This window comes from Sarcophilus harrisii, chromosome 2, assembly GCF_902635505.1.
Source record: "Sarcophilus harrisii chromosome 2, mSarHar1.11, whole genome shotgun sequence".
NCBI lineage: Eukaryota > Metazoa > Chordata > Mammalia > Dasyuromorphia > Dasyuridae > Sarcophilus > Sarcophilus harrisii.
In genome coordinates this window covers 143109987-143131388 of record NC_045427.1, presented here as the reverse complement: position 1 = coordinate 143131388, position 21402 = coordinate 143109987, and the positions used below count along the sequence as shown (strand labels likewise).

Sequence of the window (21402 nt, the reverse complement as noted above, 5' to 3'; positions counted from 1 at the left end):
TATCCAACTGTGGCTGACCAGACCAATAGGAGCTCAGAATGCTCTGCTTAGAGCTTGGTTAGATATACATATTCATGTGTATTCGATCCAGTAGCTATATAGACTTCCCAAGAGCAAGGGGTGCTTTTTTATTTTGTCTTTGTACCCCTAACACCTATTCACAATGTTTTGCAGATACTGCATGCTTAATGAAAGCTTATTGGATTGGACTAGAACAGAAGCTGACCTACCTTAACAAATGTTTAACATTTTGTTACCCTTCCAGGAAAACTATTTGAAACAACTGATGGGAAAAAAAAACTGTATTGAGAAACAAATTCTGTCTTTGGGAATGCAACACCAGAACATCAACACCCAGGGAACTCAATGGAAATCATGGTAGTAACATCAGCTTGCATGATTGGTCTTGTCTAGGAAACTGAAGGAAGATATTTCAGTTCATTTTCATGAATCTGGGGATCATTATGTAAATAAGATCTTCATTTCATATAGATGAACATAGGGAGGGGCTCCCTTCAGGTGGAAGATATGTCCATAGGGAGGCCACTGGTCAGACATGAATTGGTTTATATTATTTTCTCAGGGTGAAGGCAATAATGAATTCTGGATCTGTCATCAGGAAAACCTGGATTCAAATACTTACTAATTGTATTACTAATAATAGCAGACAAGTCAATTAACCTTTTTAGGCCTTAATATCCTCATGTGTAAGATGGAACTAATACAGGTACCAACTTCACAGAGCTGTTGTGAGTCCCAAATGAGATAATGTATATTAAGTGATGGGGTGGCTGGGTAGCATACTGGACAGAATGCTAGGCCTGGAGTCAGGATACCTGAATTCAAATTTGGACTCGAATACTTACTAGCTATTTGACCCTTAACTCTGTTTGTCTGAGTTTAATGAGGTCATGAAGAGTTACACACTTCTGAAATGAGTGAACAAGAGCAAACGGAGCTGAATAAATATACCATTAATAAAAATACCATTTATAAGAATGGCAATAAATCACAAGTGGCCTTTCTAAGAGAGACTTGCACAGTTTTCATGGAAGTTTTCTTTTTCACTCTTGACTTACATGAATGCTGCAGTTGATGAAGGAGGAATATCCATCAAATCCTGGCACCCATGAGATCAGGAGGGTATGTGCAGTGCTGTTCTTGAGGCTGACTTCACTTGGTGCAGAGGGAATGGCTAAGGGAAAAAATAAAAATCAAGGACAACAATCACATATTCAAGTCCTACAAAAGCATGTGAGTCTTCAGAGAGTCAAAGAATTACTAGAAAAAATATTGCATGTTGTAGTCAATTAAAAATACTTTGGCATGTATTTTTGCACATTTTTCTGTCTTAGAAGAGAATATAATCTGGCTGATATAAAGGCAAATCACATTAATAAAATGTATTTTTTTAATCTGTCAAACAGTCACATGGTTATGTTCAAGTCTCCTAATGCATATAGGGAGAGAAATAATAATTCACACTTTGGAAAAGGTTTAATTCATAAATTTTCATAAATTACTGACTTTCTATGTGCAGACACCATATTGATCAGAAAGTAATAAACGACCAAGATTCAAATGTAGGTCGTCTTACTCTATATCTACCAATCTTTCCACCATATCATTTTAATAGAGCAAGGTTCCCTGGAAAAATATTTTTCCTTTTTCAGTTCTTCTATAATAAGAGCCCTTAAGTCTTCCAGGTATGCCTAATAAAAGACCAAAGTCTTTGTTTTTCTTTTTAAACTTTTATTGCTAGACTAAGCTTTTAATTAAAAACTAATATTTATATATAGTGCCTTAATGCTAATAAAGAATTTTCCAAAAAAGTCTTTAACACAGATAAGGAAACAGACCTAAGGAGTTAGCAACATCTGCCCAAGATTATACTGCTAGTATCAGAGGTGAGTCTCAAATCCACATCTGACTTAAAATTGCAAAGATTACTCAGAGTTCTATTTAAAGCCTTAAAAACAACCACCTACAAAACAAAAATACCCCACCCCCCTGCATTCGAAGAATACTAAGTAAAATCAGCATTCTGTTTGATTAACATAATATGAAGTAGAATTCCCCCTAAGGAATTGAGTAATAGATTATTTGCAAAGCTGCCCTAAACAAACCATTCATCTTTGGAGTACTTGAATCATATTGGAAGGTACATTGCACACACCATCATAAATCTGGTTCTTAATAAGGGGGACTAAATATTAGTGGAAAAAATCTTTTTTTCAAATCCTCTAATTCACGGCTGCAGGGTCTGCTCTAAGCACCAAGTAAAAAAATGTCTGATTTTCTTACAAATGCTACTTATTTCAGTTTTTTAAGAAATTCTAGAATATTTGAATATTGTTAAGTTTTATGCCTTTACATCTTTCTCTCTCTCTCCTCCCCAGAGTCACTCTCACTCATAGATTTTTGTAATTCCTAACATTTCTCATGAAAATTATAATAGTGAACTATGGAATGAAGGAAAAAAGGAAGTGATACAGTTCCTCTGCTATGAACTTTCAGCTTAATCCCTTTTTTGTCAAATGAACCTTCAGAAAGGGCCCTTTAGAAACCTAGACTTCACTGATTTTTTGAAGCTAAAAGTATTGAAGTATTCTTACTAGGATCCTTTGGTTACCGCTATGATGATAAATTATTCTTGCTTTTCCTTAAATATCATCTAAAGATAAATTGATATCTTAAAGGAAAATAAATATTTACTTTTAATATAGTAAACAAAATACTAAAATATTATAGTCTAATTAAACTCTAAGGTACCCATATACCTTACCTTGGATAAGATGCTTAGTTTTTCCAGAGTTACAGTTTTCTGGTGCTAATCTACCTTTTCTGGTTTATTATTGCCCTTCATACAGTCTCAGACCCAGTCTAACTCTAGTTTTCCTAATTACTCATCTGGATGGTATCACAAATAGAGGTTTGGATCTGGAGTCAAGAAGAACTGAGTTCAAATCCAGCCTCAGACACTTACTAGTTGTGTGACCGTGAGCAAGTCACTTAACCCTGTTTGCCTCAGTTTGCTCATCTGTAAAATGAGCTGGAGAAGGAAATTCTCCAGTATCTTTGCCAAGAAAACTCCATATGAAGCCAGAGTCAGACATGACTGAAATGACTACAACAAAAAAATAATACCTACCTCCCAGTATTGGTGAGGATAAATTGTAAAGCACTTTGCAAACTTTAAAGAACTCTATAAATATTAACTGCTATTATTATTTTTATACTTTATCTGCATCTCTGTGACTTTGCACAGGATGTCCAACATGCCAGAATTGTACTCCCTCCTCACTTCTACCTCTTAAAATCCTGTTTCCCTGAGTGGATGCCCATCAGTTGGAGAATGGCTGAATAAGTTATGGTATATGAATGTTATGAGATATGTCTGTTCTATAAGAAATGAACAGCAGGATGATTTCAGAAAGGCCTGAAGAGACTTACATGAATTGATGCTAAGTGAAGTGAGCAGAACCAAGAAAACATTGTACACAGCAACAAGAAGATTATGTGATGATCAACTGTGATGGACTTGGCTCTTTTCAACAATGAGGTGATTCAGGTCAGTTCCAATAGACTTGTGATGGAGAGAGCCTCTGTATCCATAAAGAGGATGATGGGAATTGAGTGTGGATCACAGCATATAATTTTCACCTTTTTTTGTTGTCCGCTTGTTTTTTTTTTTTTTCTTTCTCATCTTTCCCCTTTTGATCTGATTTTTCTTATATAGCATGATAAATGTGGAAATATCTTTAGAAGAAATGCATATGTTTAACTTAGATTAGATTACTTGCTGTCTAGGGGAGGGGGTGAAGAAAGAAAGAGAGTAAATATTGGAATATAAGGTTTTGCAAGGGTGAATGTTGAAATCTATCTTTGCATGTATTTTGAAAATAAAAACCAATTATTAAAAAAGTACTGTAAAAAGAAAATATCAGAATGTTATCATGTATTCTGATTGCATATTATTCATTCTTTTTCTTGTAAATTATAAAAAATATACAGTTTAAGAAAATCCCAAATTTCCATTAAAACTTGGCTCAAGTACCATCTCCATAAAATTCTTCTGACCTGCTTTACTATTAATGCCTCCCACTCAAAAAAAAACTAATTTGCATTTATTTTATAGAATCTTATTGAGGGCATATTTTAGTAACCAGACACAGAATAATACCTCACTTCAATTATTTACACATTTATTATTCTCTAGGTTTATTTGTCCATTCCAGCATATCCTCAAACTAATAAGAATGAATTCCCAAAAAAGAATCACAACCAAAAGACTACACACAAATTCTCTCAAGGGACTAAAATAACCTCATTTTGGAGGATACATTCCCCTTCTGCACTTCTATAATTCTTGAACCCCCACAATCATGCTTTCATTTATACAAACCCATACATTCATATTGATGACACATCAGATCTTATACTTAACCACATATTTAAAAATAAGTGAAAACAATAATAATAATCATAACAAGCACCCAAATAAGGCAAATGTAGTAATAATAAATACATCACAATCCACACATAAATGTGGGATACACTCTGCCAGTAATTCAGTATCTATGTATGAGAATAAATATATACTTAATGGAAACATGAAAGAGGATTACATGAGGAATCTATGTGCTTGAGGTATCCGAAAACTGAACTTCAGGCCTTGATGTCACCAAAATAGTCAAGAAAATCTACACCAATGGAAGTTCCTAAATGCTTCCCTCCTATTTCTTTATTCCTGGGCAAAATGCTCTAAAACCAAATAAAGAGTATAAAAGCTTTTTTTTTTTTTTTTTTTTTTTTAATTTACAATAATTCTTAAAAGAGAGCTGAGGAAGTTTATATTCTTAATTTAGGCAGCAATTTCTTTTAATCTAGTTTTCCCTAAGCAATGAAGACAACCACAGACAGCTATTCACTCATCAAGATTTTGCATCACCTAATCAGCTAATAACAAATATAACTCAGTGAAGATACTGGGTAGAAGCTCTGAGCAAAGCAGAAAAGATCAGCTAATTTTTCAGATACCAAAATACTACTATCACCAATTAGCTTGCAGTAAGCAGAACTATCAGCAAAGTAGCTACAAAACTTCCCCCCTCTATTGTCTCCTTTCAAACCAAGGGTGGTAGCAGAGAACAAAACAATATGCATTTCTGAGAGGTTTCACCTCTTTCATATTTCCATGAGACTGACATTGAAGCTTTTGTCTAATGGGCTGGAATTTCACTCCCAAAGCTCATTCCTGACACCCTTCAGCTGACTACTCCACCCTCATCTTTCTCCACATAATTACCCCCAACCCCTTTTAAAATAACCTCTTGCAATGTATTTAGTCTTTACTCTTCAGGTTCCTCAATCTGTATGCACCACTGTCAGTAACTTAGACACAGCTTCCTAGTACTGACAGATTTACTTTTCACTTATAACATAAAAACTCATAGACTCTTTCTGATGAAATTAATGGTTTGTATTTAACCATCTCACTGACTACAATCAATTTTTTTTACCTTATTTTGATTCTATTTTTTTTTTAAATTATAGCTTTTTATTTTCAAAATATATACATGGATAACTTTCAATAATTCACCTCTAAAAAACCCCGTGTTCTCTTTTTTTCCCTTCCTGCCCTCTATCCCCTTCCCCAGTTGGCAAGTGAGCCAATAAATGTTAAACCTATGTCATTCCTCTATACATATTTCCACAAATTTCATGCTGCACAAAGAAAATCAGATCAAAAAGGGAAAAAATAAGAAAGAAAACAAAATGCAAGCAAACAACAACAAAAAGAGTGAAAATACAATGTTGTGGTCCATATTCAGTTCCCACTGTCCTTTCTGTGGGTGCAGATGGCTTTCTTCATCACAAGACTATTGGAATATTTCATTGTTGACAAGAGCCATGTCCGTCAGAATTGATCATCATTTAATCTTGCTGTACAACCAGTTATTTGATTACTATATACAAATGAGCTGAAGAACCACAATATCTTTCCAACTAAAAATGTCCAATAATCTGTACCTCTGACAACTGCACTTCTTTATATTTGGATTTTAGCAGTTTTAAATAAAAATTCTTTCTTTGCCTCTTTTAAACCATCAAACTGTTCATCTTCAAAAGAAGAATAACTACATCAGTAGTATACACCTCAAAATTTAATGGATCCTGAAGCGTTATATATTGACTTAGAAAATTACTATTTAACCTTATCTATGTTTTATTGCTTTTTAATTTATTTTGTTAAATATTTCTCAATTATATCTTGTTTAAATTGCACTTTAGAATGTTGGAGGAAAAGAAGCTAAGCTTTTGATAGCTCTACAAGATGATTTAAGATATATTTATGACATGGTTCATTTTTTGTCCCAAATTACTCACAGCTTACTTGAAATCCATATTTATTTACATGAAAATTGGTTGTTCTTTTAAGCAATAGTTATTATAAAAAAGATTTTTTTCCTACTCCTTTTATGTATCAAACTGTTGACCTATGAAAGAGGCAATAGACTATATCTTTTGTAATGAAGCCACCTTGAGACCTTGGAGTATGACTTTAAAAGAGGTTCACATAGATAAAGTCACACATTGAAAACTCTTCAGCCTGTTGATGATACAGAGAAACCTGCTTCAGTTAATGGATCTTCTGAGACTTGGGCTCTGACACACAACACATACAGTGATCAGACTGTTCTTTTTTCTGCCTAAGTATCTCCTCTACCTTCCCCAAGGGAGGATGACCTTTCCACTCTTCATCTCTCCCATGACTAACTCATTTACTGCCACAGTCTCAAGGATTATCTCTAGAAGGATGACTCCTCAATCTATCTTCATCTTTAATCAGTCTCCTGAGTTGTAGTCCCACATTTCTACTCCCCAGACATATCTACCTCAATAGACTACCAGCAACTTAAACTCAACATGTCTAAAACTGAGCTCTTTATCTTCCACCAAAAACTTCTCCTCCCAACTTCCTGTTTTTCTATTAATGGTATCACCATTCTCCCAGTCACTCAGACTCAAAATCTTTGTCAGCTTCCTTAGTTATATATTTCTGTCATCACTCTATTTTCACTGCAACTAACTCCTTGCCTCCCTGCCTGTTATCATCCCCTGACTCCAGTTTCACATCCTTCCAATTCCTCCCACTCAAAGATGCCAGATTAATTTTTCTAATTCATAACTCTGTTAAATTCTTTCCACTGTTGAACATTCCCAATTGTTTTCTACAACTTACCATATAAAATACAAATTCCTAAGCCTGGCATTCAAGGCCCTCAGCCTAATACCAATTTACTTCCCAATTTTATCTTCTACATCCTCCTTTCATCCCAGATTTATTCTAGGACTTCATGCCCTTCACTTTCCAAACATATCCTTCAGTTTTATCTATTTCCAAGCCAAAGGATTTGTATCTGACACTGAAAAACAGGGTTTCCCATATCAGATACATCCCTCCCTTCTTCATTCTCCAATGAAATCCTATGCCTCCTTCAAGGAGTTTAAATGCCAGTTACTTTATAATTCTTACCCCATCCAGTAGTCCAAAATAATTTTTTACTCTTCTTAGCTTTTATAGGATTTTGAACTTCTTCAACTGTGTTTTAAAGTACTTGTGTATGCTAAATAAGGTTTGAAAAACACATCCTACATGGGTTCTTGTCCTGCAAAAACTTTGAGGCTTAATTATAACATGTGCAGCTAATTATAATTAAAAAACTTTTATGCCAAAGTGAGAGGAATTTTTGGGCACTAAAAATATGTTCAGCAGATGGAGAATGGCTGAATAAGTTACAGTATATGGATGTAATGGAATATTACTGTTCTGTAAGAAATGATCAGCAGGATGATTCCAGATATGGATCACAACATAGTATTTTCACTTTTTGTTATCTTTTTTGTTTCTTTCCATTTTTTCCCCTTTGATATGATTTTTCTTGTGCATCATAATAAATGTAGAAATATGTTCAAAAAAACTGCACATGTTTAACTTGCTATCTAAGAGAGGGTGGTAGGGGGAAGGGAAGGAAAAAAATTTGAAACACAAGGTTTTGCAAGAATGAATGTTAAGAACTATCTTTATATGTATTTTGAAAATAAAAAGCTATTATTAAAAATACATTCACATAAAAAATGCTAGAATTATTTGTTGCATCCCTCCTCTTTATCCACTTTTTCCATTACTCTACTTTATGCTACCTAATTAATTTACTGCCTGCCCCTAGCCTCAGCCCTGATTTATATTTTTCTCTTTTCTCTCCCTAAGACTGCAAGCTGCTTGAGGGCAAGGACAATGAGTTATATATCTATCTTCTTCAGAGACCTGTATAATATGAAAAATAGATTCTCAGCAAATGCTTTCTGAATTGTCATAGAATCATGGGATTCTGAGGGCTTAAAATGATTTGACTCAAATATCAATTATTTTATAATTCCCCCTCCATTCTTTACCTCAAAATGGTTTCTTCCTTCTCTGAGTATTTATACCATTTTGTACATCTCTATGTTGGATAGTCACTTAATTGGCTAGTTGTGGTTGTGACTACAATCTGGGTTTCTTTTAAATTTAGTGCTCTTTTTTTCTCCATAACATTCTGCCTCCAACAGAAAGAACCTAAATTACACTGACTCAGTTAAAATTACTAAGTTTCAGAGGCAAGGTTCAATAGACCATGGTTGATTTTTAAAAACTTCCTCCTAATTTTACAAAGTACCACAAAGGGGAGAAATGCTCAATGAAACATTGATACAGCATAACGTTGTGCATTTGTGAGAGTGACCAATGATACTCAAAGGGATTTGCTGAAAATGATTAATGCCCTTTGGACTTTCTTTTCCTTTCAAATTTAGGGTTTATGCAACTTTGGTCCAGGGTTACACAATTGCCCTATCTCCCTACAAATCTATAAGTGGACCAGAACCTGAGACAACTGCTGTTGTGCTCAAATCACTTCTAGCCATCCCTAGTTATCATGTACCCCTAGCCCAGGGAAGATGAGGGTGGAAGGTAGGCAAGGGAAGAAGAGCCCAGAGGATTGAAAAGGGAGCAACTGATTCATTTTCTCCAACTCCTCTCCCCCAACCTCCCCCTCACCAAAGCTTTTGGTTTGCTCTGGCAAACAACACAAAGCCTATTCTGCAGTCCTCAAAGAGCCTCTTCTAGAAATGAAGGATTATTTTCCACGTGGCTAAAGGAGGGTGTCCTCCCCTTGTAACATGAGGCAATATGAAAAGCAAGGAAAAAAATATATATATATATTTTTATAATATATATAATATATATATAATATATATTTATAATATTATATAATATATATATATAATATATCTCTCCCACTTACCTTTTATATTAACCTGTCCTTCCTTTGATACAGTCAACCCTTTATCATTGTGAGCTTCACAACTAAATGTTGCTGGTTCAGTAAGACCTATGGGAGAAAGTCAAGGAAAACAAGCATCAGAATATTATCAATATAGAACTGAAAAGGATTTTGGAGCCTCTCTAGCCTAATCCTTCAACAACCAAAGAAACAAATTATGGTTTATTATACAGAATCCAAAATTTTAAAAGTTTTTTTTCTAATTCTGTTTTTGAGGGATTCATTCTTTAAACTCTTAAAAAAAAGGTGGGGGGGAGCTGGTTTTGATCAGCTTCTGGCTTTAAAAAAAGAAAAACTAGCTTCGAAAAAACCATTGCCCTCAAGAAAAGGGGCACTATCGGTCAAGTTCCATTCTGAAGAGCTTTCTTCTGCCAAAAATGGGAAGAAAATCTTGGGCAGTCAGACCACTCGTGTTTCCCTGACACTGCGCTTTTGAACAGATACGATAAATAACAAAAATGCTTCATTTTGGTTTCCAAATACTGAATAGAAGGGTGGGAGTTTCAGGCTCCTGTGTCATGAACAGCTGCAGCCAGCATGAACTCTGATAATAGGACTATGAAATAATACTAAATTAGGAAAACTCAGGTCTCTTAAATTCATCAAAAAGAATCATCCTATGAAACGGGTTACCTATTTTATAGGAGTACTGTGAATGGAATGAGGTTTTTAAAAGAGCACAAATGGCAGAAAATATTTTAGACTCCTCAGCAATATGATTTTACTACAAAAACCAAGGCTTGGCTCTGTGAAGGGGGTCTCCCAGAAAGAACTCCACACAAGGATAATTTCACAGCTGTTCAGAGTGCTACCATTTAGAAATCTCTATTTCTCTCTGCTAAGCACCTGAGAAGTTTAGTGTACCTAGTTAAAAGGAAAATAAAACAGGGATACTTGTGATACACAACCTGTGCTTTAGGAAGGACGTTGATAAAATGCAGCTTGTCCCGAGGGAGGCCACCAGAATGAGCATGTTATGATGGGGATTCCTTTATGGTATAAACTGAAGTAGCTGATCTCTGAAATCCATCCCATCCCTGAGACTTCATGAGTCTTCTTTCTGACTGTTATTTTTAAGGAAGGGCCAGCTTTTAGAACATGAGTGGGAGGCACAAAGTTGCAGCTTGGTTTCAAGAGATTAGTGGGTGGCTTAGTGGACAATAGTGAGACAAAAAGGCTGCAATGGAAAGAAACCAGGCCAATTTGGGATGAAACTGGCTATGCCAGTTTAGGAGATAAGGAGGAAGATCATCAGTTGGCATCCAGGTCAGTGTTACTAAGTGTTACTTACCTCAAGAGATCAAAATATATCTGGGCAAGTAGCAAGGAGGAAAATCAAAGATTTGAAGAACTTTTGCTTTTCATAGTCCACTCATAGAATAGGGAAGGTTGCTATAAAATGTATATGTATTTCTTTATTTTTTGCTGAAGTAATGGGGTTAAGTGACTTGCCCCGGGTCACACAGCTAGGAAGTGTTAAATGTCTGAGATCAGATTTGAACTCAAGTCCTCCTGACTTCAGAGCTGGTGCTCTCTCTACTACGCTACCCAGCTGCCCCTATGTGTTTATTTTTATGATCGCCTAAAAGGCTGTCTTTGGAGTTAATGGAATACAATTCCTCTCCTTATTACAAGAAAACCTTCCAGTAAAGGTGACTTTGTGAGTATGATATAGAGGGGATTATTTTTCAATTATAGGTTGAACGAAATGGTCACTGAATCTCTTGCAGCCTTGTAATTCTGTGATTCTATAATATGAAAAAGTAGGGCTGGTAAATAAGAGAAAATAATTTAGATTTGGTAGAAAATGATGTTGTTTTCCTCTTTATTTCTGTAAAATGTGCAGATGAGAGCAATCTGAAGTTAATTGACATTGGCACAGAACATGGGCAAAAATTCAGAGTTGTATGACAAGAAGTTTCAGAACTAAAAGGGACTCAAAGGGTTCTCTGGATTAGAAACTTCTAAGAGCCTTACGGATCCAGTTCTAGCCTGTCTATCCCATTATATCTCTATAGAGTTTCACTGAATGTCCCATTCATTCCTGCATTTAATGCCATGATACAATTAAGAAATGTTTATTTTGTATCTAAAATAAACCTTGTTTTCTTATAATACACATCCTTGTCCTCTTGTTTGGCTCTTTTCTGGAAACAGCCTTTACAAGCAATAATAAGTAGGGCACTGTATGCAAAGAATATCTCTGAAACAGTTTTAAGGAACATTCAGTAACAGGATGTCCCCTTGACAATTAGAATTGCTGAGTGAAGTCAAACAATGTTTTGGACTTATTTTTAGTTTTTCTTTTTTAAGCAGAGTTATTCGAATCTTGTTAGTTATACATTAAGTAATCCTATTACTGAATCACCTAAATAATTTTTGCTTTTGTACTAATATTAGCTTTCTTAATGAAACAATTAATAAAGAAGAATTAATTTTTGTTTTACTGTGACCTTAAATCTATAAAGATAAAATATAGACCTGGAGGTCACAAGAAGTTGAATGTTTGCTAAAAAAAATTATTTAGATATTTAAATGTGAATTATTTTGCTTTGTGTATTATAAATTACATAAGAGAATCTCACTGTATCTGAAGATCAAAAACAAGGGTTCTTTGGGGACAGGAGGAGAACAAGCATTCATTAAGTGCCAAGTTTTGTGTTGTGTTTTTAAAATATATCATGTGTTCTTCTATCAAGGTAGGTATTGTTAGGATCCTCATTTTCCTCATCCTCAGCTGAGGAAACTAAGACAGACTTGCTACAACTAGGAAGAATTTGAAGATGGATTAAAACTGAGTTCTTCTTAATAACAGACCCAGTCCTCTATCCATTTGCACCCCTTGCTGCTTTCTTTAGTTAATACCCTGACATTGCAAAGAAGCCTGCTGGACTTCAAAATCTTCTCAAAATAAAATTAATATGTTTGGGATGTCAAAAAGTTCCAAAGCACCTTGAATCACAGCCATAACATATGGGGAAATTGATAGACAATTTAAAGGGTATTGATTACACTTGAACCTCCTTGAGAAATTGAAAACAAAGCTGAGAGACAAGTAGATAAAGTAGAAAAGTAGAGTTTGGTATCTAAGAAGAATTTTCATTTAAAATGGGAAGGAATTACATGGGACACTTCCGCCTTATTCCCTCACCCATTAACAGCCTCATCTTAAGTAAGCTTCTCCATGGTCTGTCTTTGCCCAATGCAGGACAGAGTCCCAGAGTTTCTCTCCTCGTGTCCACCCCAACAAATGAACTTGCCTTAAAAAGTCATTTTTGAGGTCACACTACATGCAGTTTATTTAAACAACAAAACTACTAGCCATGATTCTTCCTTTTGAGATCAGAATCTATTCAAGTCAGAGGCTAAAACTGTCTTTTTTGTCAGACTATATGTACAAAGAAACCCTTAGTAGGGAAACTATGCTGCCATTAATAGGATCACAGAAATAATCATAACTAATCATATTTACCTTATCTCATCTATTCATTCCACAAATTAAAATTCAACAAAGCTAACTATATGCAAGGAACTGTATAGGAGGATGCAGATACAAAGATAAAGTAATCAAGTCCTCCTCATCAAGAGGTTATTTATATTCTCTAAAAGGTAGTGCAGTGGGGAGAGAGGGATGGAGAAGAATTGAAATGGAACTATCTCATACTCTTATAAACATAAGATAAGCCAGAGTGTGATGCTCTGGAAATATTTAAGAGAAGAGGAAATTTTCACCTGAGGGTATCAGGGGAGGTTATATGGAAAAGAATATACCTGAATGGAGCCTTAAAGGAAAATAAAGATCTTAAGAGGGGACAATGATATAGGATTACATTCCAGGCATAAGAGACAGCTTGTGCAAAATAAACTGAAATAGAAAATGCATTTAAGGTAATAATAACAATGACAATAAGAATTTGTATAGTGCTTTAAGATTTGCAAGATGTTTTAAGTATATTAATTCATTTGAGCCTCACCTACTACACAGATAGGCGCTATTATTATTCCCACTTTACAGAAAATGAAACTAAGGCTGAAAAAGGGTAAATAATTTGTCCTGTCTAATAAGTACATGGAGCAGAATCAGAACTCAGTTCTTCCTGACTCCAAGTTCTACACCAATACATTGTACTATCTAGCTACCTATGTAAATTAAACATGACAATCAGCACCACTAATACAAATGAGACTAAATCCAGTCCAACCTTTTCATTTTCCAAAAGAAAAAATAAATCAAATCCTACTGATTTTTCCAATCCAATACTGCAAACCCAATACTGAAAGTCAAGTTTTCAGACTGACGATCCAGGGCTATGTTCTCTCAAATATACTGCCACACTCGTAGGGTCAAATTCACAAATATGAGTTAATTTTATTCTCTTCCTTGGCCAGTACAGCAATGCCAAAGCAATTATTAGTCATAGCTCCTTAAATATAACTATTATATCAGACAAAAAAAATTAGTGGAAGGAAAATTCATTATCTTTTTATTCACAAATTTGTATGCTTGTCCAAATCAGTACAAATGATCAATTACTGAAGCAATTTTGTCTAATTCTGTCTAGCAGATTAGAAAAACACAATTCTGGGCCAGCGATATGCCAATTATTAGAACCTTAAATTGTTTGATATATCTGAATTTTTCACTAGGGAGGTTCAACTAGTAACAAAGAAATTTTGTTCCTGATGTGTCAAAAGCACTTTCGCCTATAAGGCAGTATAAGGCATTCTTAATACCAGGGCTATTCTAATGATTTTCTCCACAAAGTGTGAGGATTGAGGGCTCCAGATCTACTGTATAAGATGAAAGAGTTTTTTTTTTTTTTTTTTAAATCCAATGACAGGCTAAGAGCCTTTATTTTATATCTAGCCTTGGACTGCCCATAATACTTTTTATAGTATTCCCTATGTAAAAATCCATCTTAATGCTGAAAAAGAAGTCCAAAAAAATCTTGATAGTGGGCTGAATTTAATGGGATGAAATTTAATTAGTATAAAAACTTAGATTCAAAAAATAAGCTTCATAATTACAAGGTAGAAAAAGTTGTTGACTGTCTGAAGATTTATTAAGACATTCTGGCAGATTTCAATCTCAGTATGTCAACAGTGAGATATAGCAGCCAAAACAACTTATGAAATTTTAGACTGCATTAAGAAAGAAATGATCTCAAGGGCTTGGAAAGTGATAGTAGTGCTGTACTAAGTCCAGGGGCAGGTCACAGCTTAAGGACCCAAGATAAAGCTAGAGAGCATACAGGAAGGTGACTAGGAAGGTAAAAATCCTTGAGATGAGGATCAGTTTAAGAAACCAGGGACATTTAGCCTAGAGAAGGAAAGACAGGCCTCTATGTAGAGGACAGAAGAGATTTTTTTTTTCCTGTTTGATTCCAGAAGGCAAGACCAGAAGTGGAGTAATAGGCAGAAGTTATAGAGAGGTCAATTTAAATTATATGTAAAGAAGTCCCTAACAATCATTTTTCAGTCATGTCTGACTTTTTATGATCCCATTTTTTTTTTTTAACAAAGATACTGGAATGACTTACCATTTTCTTCTCCAGCTCCTTTTACAGAGGAGGAAACTAAGGCAAACAGGATTAAGTGACTTGCCCAAGGTCATAACAACTAATAAGTACCTTATTTTGAATTCATGTATTTTTGACTCCAGGCTCAGCACTCTATCCACTAAGCCATGTTGCTACCCTTCCCAACAATTAAAGTTAGACAAATGGGCTGTCTTAGGAGGTAGTATTATCACTAGCAGTCTCCAGACAAATCCTGTGTGACCAACTGATTGTCAGGTCACCGAATTACATATTGTAATTTTATAATGACTTCTGACATTGATATAGCATTTTATTTACATCCCCCTGAGGTAGAAACTATGGGTACTATTACCCCATTTCACAGAAAGAAAACAGCTAATAAGTATCAGCAGCAGCTTTCAAACTCTGAGGTCTCCTGATTGAGTCCAGTGCTCTTTCTTCTGATACATATTAAATCTCTCAGTCTAAACAAAGAGTTTGTCAAACTAATCCTCTAGCAGCAAAACTTCAGACATTAGTCCCTTTTCTCATATATAACTTTGAAGTTAAAAAATAACAACAACCAAAGACTTGCTTTTAAAAAAACACACTTGTTCAAAATGATTATGGTCTACTGCAAGATACTGGGCTGGTACTAAGTACCTACTATTATTATCTGCAGACCTAGGGGTCATGAGAGTATAGTACTTTGTAATTAACTCTGAATAGAGGATGAGAACAGAACTTCTATTCTAGTGTCTCTATGGCAAAGTGAAAAAGACCCAGTATACAACACTAAGTTTCATAAAAGACAGTGTGGAAAGAAATGAAAATGCATTGGTCTGGATGATCAATGTATATTGTATGTAGGTATAATAATACCTACTCCAGGATTTCCTTGAAGTTAAAAGGAGAGAACAGAAGAAGGAGCTTCAAGGACTTAAAAACTACTTCATAAATCCAAATTGCTCAATTTTTCTCATGCCTGGTACTCATGCCAGTACTAAAATTGTAAATTCCCTAGGGTCAATACTAATTTGGGTCAATTTAATTTACCAGAGTCCCATTAATAAGTAATTGATCACCACCAAGAGGTAAGCTGGTAAATGTTTAACAAAAGGGAGTAGAGTAGAATGTGCTCAGGATTTACTTTTTAAATTTAATCTTCATATAACACTTTCTTAAGTCTAGATAATGAACAAAATAAAATCAGGTCCTAACTCTTAGTGTTTGCCAATTTCTGAGGTGTAACTGCTCGCAACATAAATATAACAACTCACTAAGGTATATTGTGTATCTAATTTATATTTTAATATATTTAACATCTACTGGTCATCCTGCCATCTAGGGGAGGGGGTGGGGGGTAAGAGGTGAAAAATTGGAACAAGAGGTTTGGCAGTTGTTAATGCTGTAAAGTTACCCATGCATATATCCTGTAAATAAAAGGCTATTTAAAAAAAAAAAAAAAGAAAAAGAAAATACAGAGAAAAAAAAAAAACAACAACTCACTAAGGTACTTCCCTATACTACTAAAGTCTTCTGCATCAACTTGGACTACTTTTTCAAAATCTTTAAAAAACACACCCACACAAAAACACAAGAAAATAGCCTGAATTGTTCTGGAATACTTTATAATTATTTAGAAAAAGGCTTCAATTTAGACCCAGCAGACTAAATTTAAGCCAGAGTTTTTCACTTAAAGCTAAATTTGGGGTCATTATATAAATAAGAATAAAGACTAGGCCCCACTTTTTCAAGTGACTGAGAAGGGTATTTACTACCTTGGCAAATATCAAATAAATAGTTCTCCATTTGATTACTGAAGTCATCCAATGAAGTGATGAACTCAGCACTTAAAAACTACACATTAAAGATTGTTTAGGCTAACGCATGACTAATCTCATAATTACACTTTGGCAGAATTCCATAATACTGTCATCAGAGCATGCGAATGATACTTCTATTATAGGCTTTCTGTAGTAAAATGAAAGACACAAAATATAAGAGAGAACATAGATGATAAGATTTGACTCATGGTACAACTGAGAAAATATAGTATTGTAGAAAGAGCAATAGAATAGACCCCAAGAATCCTGGGTTCTATTTCCAGGCTTTTCTAAATTGACTGTATGATTTTGAACAAATCACTCTAATTTTCAATTCAATCTGTTGAATGGCGTGATCCTGAAGATCGCCTACAACTTTCAGAAACTCTTAAATTTATGATGAAAATAACTGGAAAACATTGTTCCTTATAGACCATATTTGTTAAAATATTTAATGTCTTTTCCCACTCACTCCAGCGTATCTGGAGAATGTAGTATTGTGTAGATAGAGACACAGGCTTGGAATCAGGACAGTTTGGATTCAGGACCTACCTCTGACATATTTTCAGCATGACGAGAAATTCTTACAAATCTGTCTATTAGAAAATAAAAGCTATAGTGAAATCAGTGGCCCATTGTTAATGTAAATATAAAATTCTAAGACAAACTGGTATTTCATCAATGCCTACTGTGTACAAAGCACTAGGCTAGAAGCTGGAGGAAACAAAGTTTTCAAAGTTACCAACATGACCTTGTCTCTATGATCTCTCATTGTAATGTCAGAACCAATGGCTTTTCCTGAGATTTCATCATTTTGGCCCTCTCCTGTAGCCTTTGAGATCACTGACCATCACTTCTTCCTCCTCCTTTATACTCTTTCCTCTCAAGGCTAAGTCAATGTTTTAATTATTATTACTACTTTCCTAACAAAGTAGATAACTTTTACTACTTACATTACTACTTATTATTCCCATTTTACATTTGAAACTGAGGCAGACGGAGATTAAATGTTAGATGCTGGATTTCTAAGTCAGGAAGACTCAGGATCCTATGTTCTAACCACTAACTTCCCCATTCTCTTATCAGGGTACTCAGATTGATATTTTACTGAGAAAATACAGTCTATTCACCATGATACAGTCACATTTCTTCCTAGCTCTACATCTCAAAATTCTAACATTATGCTCAATTTTCTCCTCCTCTACTCCAGTATCTGATGGAAGGATATCCTTTTACTAACCAAGACCCATCCTTCTACACGAATCTTGGATCCATCCCCCTAAGATGATTGTATCCTCTCCCTTTTCTTCTCCCCCTTCCTCTCTCCCTCCCTTGCGCTTTCTCTCTCTCTCTCTCTCTCTCTCTCTCTCTCTCTCTCTCTCTCTCTCTCTCTTTCTCTCTCTGTCTCTCTCTCCTCCTTCCCTCCTTCCCTCCCTCCCTCCCTCCCTCTCTGCCTCTCTCCCTCTCATTCTCCCTGTGAAGTAGACTATTCCCTACTGCCTGGAAACATGTCTAGCTCTTCTTCTTCTTAAAAAAACTCTCACTTGACCCTATGATCCCCTCAATTGATTGTTTTATCTCTCTTCACTTTCACAGAAAAAAAAATTGCCTCCATGCAATGTCTCGTCTTCCTCTCCTTTTACTTACTTCCTAATCCCCTTGAAGATTGGTTTCTGAGCCTATTACTGAAATGAAAATTTTCTTCAGAATTGCCTTCCAATAATATCTTAACTGCCAAATTATCTTTTCTCAGAGATGGGACAAAGAAGAGTTTCCCACCAAAAGCTCTAATTTAAAGACTTGCCACAGATTACTATTCTTACAAAAGAATACACAGTGGGACTTACCAGAGACTGTTAGAACTGAAGGAGATTTTTCTGGCTTCTCAGTAACACGACTGCTATTTCGAACCCAAAAAATTTTGACAGGTTCAGGAGGTCCCACTGCCTGGCAGGTGAGATTGAAGGCTGTGTTTTTGCTAACATTCATGCTTTCAGGGTGTTTAATGAAATAAGGAAGTCCTTAAAAAGAGAATAAAAAATAACATTTAAAAAAGACAGAAAAAGGTTCTGAAAAAAATAACAATTCTCATACAAAAGTAATTTCTTTCTTTCTTTTACAACTTTCTTAAGACCTGGGAAAAGATTCACTGAACTTGATAAAAGTCTATTAATTCCTACCTATTAGCCCAGACCACAATTATATTTTCTATATAAGCTCTCCAAAGGTTTTGGAATTGGATTTGTTAAAAAAAATTTTTAGAAAAAGAAGTATTTTGAAAAAGGATAATTAGAAACCATTAAAATATTTGTAGCTCACTGCTGTAATTGCAAATTCATAGGATTTTTGTTTTACTACAATAAATATAAAGTCAAAGAAAAAGCTTTATATATGTGACTTATAATAAGTATCCTCATCAGGATTATGGAAATGGAAAGTAATCAGAGAGAAGTAATCATGATGGTGGAAAAATTGGTAGAAAGAAATAAGGTAATAAATGGTGGCACATGCCTATAATTTCTATTCTTTTGAAAACTGTGAATAACTTGATTTTGGGAATACTGAGCTATTACAGGTTAAACTAATTAGATGTTCCAAGCTAAATCTGGCACCAATATGGTAAACCCTTTCAGAAGGGCCATAAGGAGCTACCAGGCTTTAATCTAGAAGACAAATTAGCTTGTGTCAGAAGCACTGCAGGTCAAAGTTCTTATGCTGATCAGTAGTGGGATCAAGAAGGAAAGTGAAGAAGAAAGAAGGAAGGCAGAGGAGGAAAGATGAAGGAGAAAGAAGAAAAGGCAAAAAATTAGGATAGAAAAGATAGAAATTCCATAAAGTTACCTTGGACCTGAGTTGCATTTTTACAGTTTTCAAAGCACTTTTGCATACATTATCTCATTTGAACAACTAAAAAGTTAAAATCTTAACTGGTAAGATCTCTCACTAGAAACCCAAATATGGAGCCACTTAAAACAGGCTTAGCAATACCTTTAAGCATTCTAGTTGATGTATATTTGGTGCATGTGCTAAAAACTAAACAAACCCAAAAGCTTTTGAGTTTTTTTTTTTTTATTTTGAGATTAGAATAACTCATTGGTTCTAATTTGGATATCCTAGGAATGTTGGAAAATTGCTTGTTGGGAGACTCAAGAATGTATGTGAAGCTATTTGGATATAATGACTAATTCCTATCCTGGGTATTTTTCCTGGCATCCTGACAAAGGCAAGTTCCCCTAATTTTTCCAGATGGGTGGCAAACTATGGAGAACCTCTCTTAATGAAGCTATTCCATAGCCTCCTCTCCTCTATTGGGTAAATGTTGAACAATATTCTGAGTTACCCATCTTTTCCCTTTTTCTCTGCTACCTTTATTCCACCAATTTAAAAAAATCATGTTCCATATAGAGATTTTAACTCTTTAAACAATTTCTCAGAAAAATGCGTGGCAGAAAAAAAAAGTTTCCATGGGAAAAATGCTTCTTGCTCTAATCACAAAACAAAATAAATCTCTTGGGGAAAAAAAAAGAACATGACTTCAGATTTTAGGGAAAGAACAGGACTCAGTGGCTAAATGTCAGTATAAACAAACCCAAGAAAGATACTCATCCACTTTGTGTTCCATTTCCTTTAAGATTAAGTTAGGATTAGAGAAATGGTAAACCAACAAGTAATACAAGATGCCAAGCAAGCAAATATCCATTTACACCAAAGAGATAACAGATATTAACAGCAAACAAATAAATATGAAAGCCATTTCAGAGAGACTTCATTTTGCAGTGGAAATGGCTCTAAACTTTAAATTGGGAGAAATCTTGATTCAAATCTTAGCTCTAACTAGTTGTGTAACCATGAGCAAATCCCTTAACTTAAAGCTCAGTTTCCTTTTCTGCTCACACCATTGCTATGTGTTCTCTGGCAATTATTCCCACTTTTCTTCCCAGGGAAACCTTGGAATCTGCCCCTTGAACAAGAGATTTCAGTTAATCTTGTCCAGATCCAGTCCTCCACCTCACTCTTATCCAGGTAGCCCTAATGTGAACCACCTAGGAATTTTCTCTCCCTCTCATTTGCTTATAGTGTTTTTTTTTTTTTTTCCAACACATTTAGCAGATTGGCTTACTTATATCTATATGCCCAGGTCAGGATCTGGCCTATAATAAAGTCAATAAGTATTTATTATTAAGTACCTATTATGTGCCAGATACTTTGTTAAGTGCCTAGGATATAAAATGAAGCAAAAGAGGAAACTTTCTCTTACAGAGCTCACAGTCTAACAGGGAAAAACACTAATAAGTGCTTTATCTATTAAAATGGAGGAATTAATACCCACAGTCTTTAATTCAAAGGATCCTAACAAAGCCTTCAGTAAGCAGCTCTGTTCTTTCAATCATTTGTCTTTTGACTTACCTTGTACTTCAATGTAGATGGGCTCAGATACAACTTCATCACTGTTTATTCTTAATTTGCAAAAGTACGACCCATTATCAGAACGTTGCACATTGCTTATGCTTCAAAGGAAAAAAAAAAAAACAACAAGATTTTTACCTCCTATCCTAAACAATCCCACAAGAGAAATTTGACATTAGTTGAAAGATTGATAAGGCGGGCATGGCTTTGAAACTTTCAGTTCCTTGTCTCCTCTTCCCCCTTCTATATTTTCTACACCCC

The 21402-nt window shown here is 34.9% G+C and overlaps 1 protein-coding gene across 2 annotated transcripts in view; it reads right to left on the bottom strand.

Moving 5' to 3' along the window:
- Positions 1–21402, bottom strand: part of MERTK (MER proto-oncogene, tyrosine kinase) — a 115633-nt gene that overhangs the window by 54420 nt on the left and 39811 nt on the right. For both annotated transcript variants that reach the window (XM_031950994.1, XM_031950996.1), the window contains exons 3-6: positions 21142–21242; positions 18582–18755; positions 9351–9437; positions 1080–1195 (exon numbers count right to left, since the gene is read on the bottom strand). In XM_031950994.1, coding sequence (XP_031806854.1) covers positions 1080–1195; positions 9351–9437; positions 18582–18755; positions 21142–21242 — 478 coding nt within the window. The remainder of the gene's footprint in view (positions 1–1079; positions 1196–9350; positions 9438–18581; positions 18756–21141; positions 21243–21402) is intronic.